At 41.4% G+C, this 9,589-nt stretch overlaps 1 protein-coding gene across 3 annotated transcripts in view; it reads right to left on the minus strand.

Moving 5' to 3' along the window:
- Positions 1-1,039: 1,039 nt before the first annotated feature.
- The window catches only part of LOC138051626 (rootletin-like), a 43,070-nt gene continuing 34,520 nt past the window's right edge, over positions 1,040-9,589 (minus strand). For all 3 annotated transcript variants that reach the window (XM_068897863.1, XM_068897865.1, XM_068897864.1), the window contains exons 22-25: positions 7,601-7,846; positions 4,733-4,902; positions 3,213-3,354; positions 1,040-2,506 (exon numbers count right to left, since the gene is read on the minus strand). In XM_068897863.1, the coding sequence (XP_068753964.1) occupies positions 2,105-2,506; positions 3,213-3,354; positions 4,733-4,902; positions 7,601-7,846 (960 nt within the window). In that variant the 3' untranslated portion in view covers positions 1,040-2,104. The remainder of the gene's footprint in view (positions 2,507-3,212; positions 3,355-4,732; positions 4,903-7,600; positions 7,847-9,589) is intronic.

A 9,589-nucleotide genomic window follows, 5' to 3' on the forward strand; every position in this document is an offset into this window, starting at 1 on the left:
TTCTTCTTACATTTGTCGGCGTTGCCTTGTGAAATTAAAGAAAAGAAGGGAACTTATTTCCACCTTGAGAGAGGTCAACAATTCTTTGCGACAGGCATATACGTCAAATGCGACACGGATTGTTCATCGTGCAGTGAAATAGCAGACAAACCCAGGGATTTCAGGTAGGCGACTTGATCTTCCATCAGCGTTTTTAGTGGAGATATGATAACAAACTTACTGCTTCCACGTGTTCTTTCGAAGACTTGATCGGCTACGATTGGAGCAGCATAAAAGATAAGTGACTTTCCATATCCTGTAGCAAGGCTTGCATATACGTTTTTTCCTCCCAGAAGTTCTTTCAAACATTCTTCTAGCTCTGGATAGAGTCAACGAATATTGAAAGTCTCGCAAATACGGACGACAGCTCGTTGGAAATTCACGCTCGATGACACACTGGACGCCATTTTGAAAATGAAATCAAAGGAGACTAACGTTTTGGTCAGCGGAAAGGAACAACCTTAATTTATGCAAAATTATTCCGGAACACGATTAGCGTCGGCATTACAAAGACGTCTCTCTACCCGATTTTTTCCAGGAGAGGAGGAGGACGTACACAGGCAAAGTACATCAACTGAAAACTCGGGCCACAGACAGAACAGTATGTATGCACAGATAGCAGAGAAGTAAAATATATTGTAAATTCAACGGCAATCATGATGCCAGAGCGTTGAGTTTTGGTCAGCATTTTTCTGCATCTGCGTGACATTTCATTTCACAAGTCATTTTAAATTTACTTCAGTTTAACTTTTTGTCAATTCTACACTTGTTTTCTTTTTACCGGTCATCGCAAATTAAACTTTTGAATTAACAAATTACTCAAAAAATAACGAAAATATAGCCTGTCCCAGGTTCCCAGATAGTCGGGAAAACGAAAACAGCCGCGTGAAAAAAGCGAGTGGGGGCTTGGGTCCCCCACTCATTTTTCGCACGCATTTTTTTCTCTTTCCCTACTAAATAATGCTGTGTGCTCTGATTAGTGCAATAACATGCTCGCAAATTCACTCATAGCAATCACTTTATTAAAACTTCAAGATGACTAATCACTCTTTTGGGTACATAAAATAAGTTACACGTTTAATTCCTTCAAGGTCAAATAAATAATACACGCTTTCCAAAAAGATATTGTTTAAAATAAAATTGATGTAAACTTTGCAAGTTTATCGAGAATCACTTTTGTTCAAACAGCGGAAGCATCAGGATACTGTTGATGTTCCGTCAGTCAGTCAATCATATGCAGTGAACTAAAGATACAATCCACGGTCAAGAGGCGTTACAGGGAACCTACACTTCAACGAAAATATAACCATTACAGTCAAGTCAGTCTAAAGTATTTTCAAAGTAAGTGTTTGTATCCGAAATAAATAAGTTTTAGAATTGCCTATTTTTGTTTTCAAATTTCGCGGGCGCCGCCATCTTGAATAATTGTGACGTGTTACGGTTGCTCTATTGTTACTAGACAAAAGGTCTTTGTGTCAGAACAATAAGGCAACCGAAACACATCACAAGTATTCAAGATGGCTGCGTCCGCGAAATTTGAAAGTGAAAATAAGCGATTTTAAAATTCAGTTTTCTTGATATAAACACTGTTTCAAAAACAAATTTCGAACAAATTTGTTTGTAGACGTAATTTCTTTCGGTTTAAACTTATTTTTTAGTAAGAATGGAGGTTCCCTTTCAACAGGGCCGGAAAGCGCGATTTTGTCTAAAACGTTTTGAACCCCGGCCCTAAGCGGTGGCAATCACACACCATGCTGAGCGAAAATCAAATACAACATCTTCTTTGGATCTATAGCAAGAATGGGTTTAAAATCGATATCTATTTCAATCAAAAAGCTAAAATCAGCGGAGTAAAATATAAGATATGGTGATTACAACGTAATACTTTTCAAAAGAAAATGATCAATTCACAAACGTTGGAGAACGATTTTGCAAAGCTAACTTACGACAGTCAGTGGAAACAATGTATGACAATAAATTTCGCTTTTCTGTAGCTCCAAACAAGAAGGTTCAAATGGATAAAACGCTAATTTAAAGGAAAACCTAAGAATAAAAGAATGTGAGTTCATGTGGTTGACTTTCTAGTTTTGCGTAATGGGCTAACTCCGGGGGTACCGCGGCGAGCCAACGAAGACGAAATCGGAGTTGTTCGGCGAGATGGAGAGATTCCGGCATAGGCTGGCGTGCTTGTCGTTATCTTGTCGGTCGGGAATTTGACTGGAGGTGAGGCAGATTTGGTTCGGCGCATGGGCGAAGTTGAGTAGCTTGCATCTACAGAGTCTTCAAGTTTCTGAGATTCGCGTTCTAGCACCGATGGTTCGTATACAGTGTCACGTGCTACGGTGTGAAGTGAGTCCTCCAGTTTGCCTCGAAGATCCCTTATTTCATCTGATTTCTGTGCAGTCCGCGTGATGTAAGATTGTTTCTTTTGAATCTCTTTGGAAAGCTGGTCTTTCAAGGTAGCCACCTATACAAAAAAATAAAACGGAGGATTGTATTAAAATACTTGCAAAGCGGAGAAAAGTTACAGGTGGCAAAATTAGGTTTCGGTATGGGTATAAATGGCAAACCTGTTCAATCGAGCCAATTCACTTGTTGGCGACGGTTAACCGTTTGATGGCTATCTGATATCTGATAACAACAACTATTAAGAATTCCAACCGGCCGGAGGAGCTGAGAAGTTGAACCAGGGACCCCCTCGAACCCCGGATCCCCAGATCTCAAAGCAAGCGCCCTAACGACTGGGCCGCACTGCCTTTACAGCAAGCAACGTCGTTTTTGCACTTCAATTGAAAACAAACAAACAACAAGCCGAAACATACTATGTCGAAACATGAAAGTCATTAGATGCATGCCCAAATTTGATATCTAACACGAAGTGTGTAGACATATGCTATCTATTTCCAACAATAAAACGAATGTCAGGGTAAATCAACCTGTTTATCCTTACTTGAGAAGCATAGTTTAGCGGACACTTTGTAAAATTGATTGTCTATATTCTTATAAACGTGATATTGCATTTGGGTAGAAAAGCAAGGAGAGATTTCGTGACGCGTGCATCTAATATTACTTGCTTGCTCCTGGACAAAGAGCGAGTCCTACTGCAGAATACGGCTCCCTAAACTAGCCAATTATGGCGCCCGTGAGAGATTTGACCAAAAGCAGATAGTAACCTGTTCCTCGAGACCCTTGACTCGCTGCTTGTGGGCTCGTTCTCTGGCCACCTGTGTCTTCTCGAGTTGGCTTTGCGACTGCTTTGATCTCTCACTTTCCAGTTCTACCTCTTGACGATGTCGGCTTGTCAGTTCCACCAGCCTAAAAGTCAAAACAATATATAAATCCCAATGCAACAATCCTTTTCGCAATGATGATTCGGGTTCGTATACGAGGCACCATGGTGTAGTGGTTAGCGCTTCGGAACCCCAATCCCAGGGTTGCTGCTTGGAGGCTTATCTCAAGAAACTTTCCTCCACACTGTCTCTGTCCACGCAGGTGTGTAAACGAGTACCGGCTACGTACTACTGGGGGTAAACTCTGCGATGGACTAGCATCCTGTCCAGGGGAAGTAGCAATAGAGTCACTCACTTCATGCTACTCAAAACCGGGATAAGCAAATTGGCCGCCATTTTAGTATTCTTTTGTTTGACTGCAAATTGGTCCTTTTGGCCTCGCTCAAGGTCAAATATTCTTTTGAATTTTACGTTTGAAAGCGAGGCCACAAGGGGCCAATTGCTGGCCCAGGGGAGTAAGTTGGCGTTGGAGATGATCAAGCGACAGCCTTTGTGGAAACATCGAAGAAAGGTGTGTCATAATGTCAATCACATAGGTACGGTCCTAAAGTGTGACGTCATAAAAATTAAATTTGTGAAATTATGGGATTTTTTCGGGGTATTAAGAAAGAACAACATCCAAAAGGCCAACTGGCCAAAAATTAGCATTCCAGGGCAAAGTGTCTTTGAGATATTAGCCCAGCTATGCTCTGATGACTCCGTACAAATCCTTCTAAATTTGACTCAGTTCATAACACTAAGAAATTTAAAAAAGGACATTTAGAAGGATTTGTATGGAGTCATCAGAGCAAAACGGGACTAGGATCTCCGAGACAATTTGCCCACAATGATAGTTTTTGGCAAGTAGGCCTTTCAGATGTCGTTCTTTTAAAATATCCCACCAAATCCCATAATTTCACAGAGTTAATTTTTATGACTTCATCACGTTAGAACTCTAATCAAATTAACCACCTTTTGTTACACACAGTTTTTTCCCAACTGACAAAATGCAAGGAAACAAAAGAACACTAAAATGGCGGCCATTTTGGCATAAGGTGTATTGGCCGACGAAACAAAGGGTTTTTTTGTTCAGCGGTCGACACATTTGAACAAACGTTTGTAGAGAGCTATCTTCCTCATAACCCTTACAAAGTCAATGAGAATGCAGCAGAAAGACAGAGAGAGGTCACAAAGCGAAACCACTGTTTTAGTACATAGCATGGTACATTTTCTGTTTTACGCAACTGAATTAATGTCAACTTTCAAACCAATTGCAAAAACAAAACAGAAATTTTTTTTTTTTTTTCTTCTTTAGTTGGCACCATCGTTCCCGTCATCTCTCAAAGAAGAACTGTGCCCCACGAAAAATAATGTCGATCTATAACAGATGCATCGTTACACATTAACAACACCAGCCTACGTACTTCTGCGCATGCTTATGTTCAGCATCAGCGATCTGTTGCTGTAAGGCTTGGATCGTTCGCTGCAACTCCTGATTCTCGTGTTCGTACGATGTGCTCGATCGGTCCAGTTTGTCACGCTCGTCACGCAATCGCAAACCCACTTCTTCGGCCTCTAGTTTCTCTCTTTCAATCTATCGAAAGGACAGAAAAAAAAATTATTGCGACAACATAAAAACTGCTTGAGTACAAGTCAGCTAAAATCTTAAAGGGAGCCCCAGCTGAGCAACCCGCCAAACATACCATGAGTTTGCTTAACAGAACGGTGCGATGCCTTTACTACAACAGTATTATTTTTATCCGAGTTTCCTTGTTTCGCTTTTCTATTTTTATTCTTAATTGAGCTTTGTAGTTTTACCATTGTATTGTTACCCACCGAGAGTAGCCCCTCAAATATGTAGTTTTCAACCAAACTGGCTCTAGAGACAAAGATCGCAATGGAGTAATTTTCAAATGCTGGTGGACCAGCAAAAGAAGCTAACGAGAGATCTTTTGTTTTCGTTCACCAACATGGCGGCCATGACGTAACGTGAGAACCACCTATACTGTGGGCCACCTTGTTCTTGGTTTTCAACCACGTGATGAACCGGCCATGTTGGTGTACAAAACAATAGAAATTGGCCTCACACGTTTTGCATAATAATAGGGTCAAATTTCCAAATGGCATTTTACTGCATTGTTCTGTACAACAACATGGCCGTCGTGACGTCAGATGAAAACCATCAATAGACCAATTTCGATATATTAAAATTCAGTCCCAAACAAAAGACATCATCTCGAGGCTCCGGGGAATAAATGTAAGGATTTGTATGAGTTTATTCCCCAGAGCCTCGAGATGATGCCTTTTGTTTGGGACTGAATTTTAATATATCGAAAGTAGTCTATTGAAAACCTTGATGTAAAGTGTAGTTAATGAAGGGACTGGTTATGAAACCTTAAAACAATGTCGAAAATGATGCTGAATTGACCGCGACACTGCATAATCCTTTGTTTTCTCTTCGCACGGGTTTGGAAATTAGTTGCGCATGATGTAATCAAAGGATTTTTAAATAGACCTAGGGTGCGTTTCTTTGCGAAAATCCAAGAACGGATTTGTGTCTTTTTCTGATCTTGGGTCAATGGATTCTTCAGGGTAAAAAAAAAAAACAAAATCCGAAAAAGGATTATTTGTCATGACAACTCAAACAGACAAAGTCAGAGTTGCGTGCAATCTCATAAAAAAATAGCGGGTTACTGGTTAATCTAAAAACGGATATTGCGGTTTTTTTGGCGAAACCCAGAAATGGATCATGAATACAAAGTATCCACACTCGAGGAGGATACTTCGGATCAAATCTAAATCCGGATTTTTGAGATTCACCACTTGGGAAAGGATTTTGAAAAGCGGGTTTCCATGCAAAAATTATGCACAACGGCAACCGTACATGACAGTTATAAAAATACTACAATCCAATTCTATCCGGCCACTCCATCATTGGAGAGTTTAAGAAACGAGGACGGATACGGCAACGACAACATCAGAAAACGATACTTTATTTGGTTAATGGACCACTTTACAGTTGTTTCCTCAGCGACCTAGCCTATGAATGGCTGCGAGGCTGCCGGTGGCCTTGTATTGATACAACCCCCACTGCTTTGATCATGTAAATTGTGTTGCTGTAATTATAATTAGTCCATATTAACATTTTTACAAAAGGGCGAAGATTTGTATCAAAACAGGGTCACCGGCAGCCTCAGTTCCATTCTTAGGCCAGGTAACTAAAATGGTCTATTTAACGACGAAGCATAAGAAAAACTCGTGTACGAACGGGCGTAAAATAAGCATTAACACATACAATCATAAGCACAACCACAAGAAAAGGAAATTTCCTTTTTTGTGCTTGTGCTTGTTGTACTTATTTCATTCGTGAGAAACGGCGTGAGTTAAGCATGAGCACAAGCATGCTATCTTGGATCTTACTAGATCTTCTCCGACGTTACTACGCTTGCGTATGCCAAATTTTCCTCGGCTTGCTTCACTGTGTGAACGTCGCTGAACTCATCCTTGTGCTTACGCTTGTGTTTATCGCACGATAGAGTGGGAACCGGGCTTAAGTCCCTATTAGCCAAATACCTCGAAACCTATTTTGAGCGAACTTTTAAGAGACTTTGTGGCCGCCAAAATACAACACTTTCGTCGAAGTGACACTATTTCTTTAATGCACCTTTCATATACATGATCAACTGTTTCGTTTTTCACTGCATGCTGTTTATCACATTTCCCAAGGCTGCTAACCGGCGAACAGTGGAAAACAGAAAGCGGCAAAGGCCCATATCTACCCTTTGTGCCCTACATCGTGGTGTTTGTGTATCTAAAATCAATGTCCTCCGAATGTTTCAATTAACAACAGCTACCGGTATTTTTCTCCAGTTGCTACCTTAGTTTTCACTGTAGATACATTTGTAATTTCTTGCAAGACTCGCTGTCATGTTGTATCAGCGAGGGACATCGATTAAGGAACGGAAAAATCTCTTACTGGCATTCTTTAAATAGGAGGCAGGAGTGGTATGACCATCTGACTTAGGAGCCCATCACCAAGGAATAGAACTCGTTGGTATACACATGTGTCACGGCGTTTTCATAGACCGAGAACATTTTAAGATCAATTAACCTGCCAACTGAGACTTCCCCAGGAGCTTTGTGAGCCAATTGTAAGCCGTGCATACTTAATGTTAACGTTGGGGTCTCGGAATAGCCATTCATTCGGATTGAAACAACTTTGCGCGGAAAATGAAGTTGAACAACAAAAAAGAAAAACATCAAGCACTGATGATGTTAACTTGTGGTCTCACCTTATCCAAGGTATTTCTCAAAGCCTTCTTGTCTTTCTCCAACCGTACATGCGCCCGCTCCAGTTCCCTCTTTTCCTGCTCGGCGCCTGCCAGTCCTCGCTGGAAATTTGCCAACCGATCTTGCAGTTCGCGTTTTTCCTCTTGTAGTTTACCAATTCGGGCCACGAGTTCTTCTTCGGCTTCTTTCTGTTGCTGTAACACCTGTTGAACCTGGCGAATTTGTCCCTCGAGTTCCATGCGGCGAACCTAAAAGCATAAAAATCACAAGAAATTGCATCAGCAAGTAATCTACTTTTTTGGGAAATATGTAAGCAAAGTCTGAATTTGAGAGGACCGTAATATGCTTTTGGCTGTTCTGGCTAAGTCAGTACACTTTCTTTTTCAAACTTTAATACACTCATATTATTTGACAACCCCAAAAGTCCATGTGAACCGTGAAAGTGATGTTATCATTCATCCCGATACAATTCAAGTGAAGCAATTCATAAATCTTTTTCCGGAATTTAGGTCTTGATTATCAAAAAACGTTTCGACTGAAACCAACAGTCTTCATCAGTGAAGTTTGTCACGTGATAGTTCACTACCACGTGACAAACGTCGAGGAACGGAGCGAGGGCCCGGTCCCAAGTGTGAGATAGAGAGAACCGGAACCTCCCCCCCCTTCCCCTTGTTGTTCAGGGTTGGGTCCTCCACCCTTTCCCATAGCGCTTCTTTTATTCCCCTCTTTCGCCAATCTCGTTCATTATCTAGGATCTTGATTCCCTTTGAATCCAACTCATGTCCCATGTCCTTCAGGTGACAATAAACTGCTGAATTTTGAGCAGGATTGGAGTTCGGCCGTTGATGTTGTTTCAGCCTGGCTCTGATGGACTGAAGAGTCTCCCACATAGGTTTCAGTGCAGCCCTCCCCTCCACAATTGGTCAAGGTTAAAGACAAACAGCCGTTTGAGAAGCGCTCCAACCTTGTATACATGGTTTTACCTGTGGAGGGGAGGGCTGCACTGAAACCTATGTGGGAGACTCTTCAGTCCATCAGAGCCAGGCTGAAACAACATCAACGGCCGAACTCCAATCCTGCTCAAAATTCAGCAGTTTATTGTAACCTGAAGGACACGGGACACGTGACACGTGTTGGATTCGAAGGGAGTTAAGATCCTAGATAATGAACGAGATTGGCGAAGGAGGGGGAGAAAGGTAGCGATATGGGAAAGGGTGGAGGACCCAGCCCTGAACAGAAATGGGGGGGGGGGGGGCCTCCGGTTCTCTCTGTCTCACACTTGGGACCGGGCCCTCGTCTCCGTTCCTCGACGTTTGTCAAGTGATAGTGAACTACCACGTGACAAACTTCACTGATGAAGACTGTTGGTTTCAGTCGAAACGTTTTTTGATAATCAAGACCTAAATTCCGGAAAAAGATTTATAAATTGCTTCAAGTCCATGTGAACCATTCATAGACTTCTGACAATAATAATAAATGAAAGCTACTTTAGCCCTGTCGGCAGTTTTTCATCGCATAAAGACAGGGCAAACAGAAGACTGAGAACTTTGCACAATTATTATAAAAATGATATATTAGGTATATACCTAATTCCAAAATGGCCGCCATTTTAGTATTCTTTTGTTTCCAAGCAGATTGGCCCTTACGGCCGCGTTCAAGGTTAAATATTCTTTTGAATTTAAACGTTTGAAAACGAGGCCATAGGGGTCAATTTGCATGGAAACAAAAGAATACTAAATTGCGGCCACTATGGAATAAGGTTTATTATATACTTACCGAGATTTACACTCCAAAAAGGATCGAGATAAAAATAGTCTCTTTGCGCGAGAGAAGCCAGCTGATTGGTCATCCGATTTTTTTCACTAGTGAAAAACGACGTATCGACGCTCTGATTGGCAATATCGTTATTTTCACTAGTGAAAAATTGTCGTATCAGCCTTTTGACTGGCTAATATTATATCGAACTTTGGCGCGGGTGGCCTGTGCACAGA

This window comes from Montipora capricornis, chromosome 6, assembly GCF_036669925.1.
Source record: "Montipora capricornis isolate CH-2021 chromosome 6, ASM3666992v2, whole genome shotgun sequence".
Taxonomy (NCBI): domain Eukaryota; kingdom Metazoa; phylum Cnidaria; class Anthozoa; order Scleractinia; family Acroporidae; genus Montipora; species Montipora capricornis.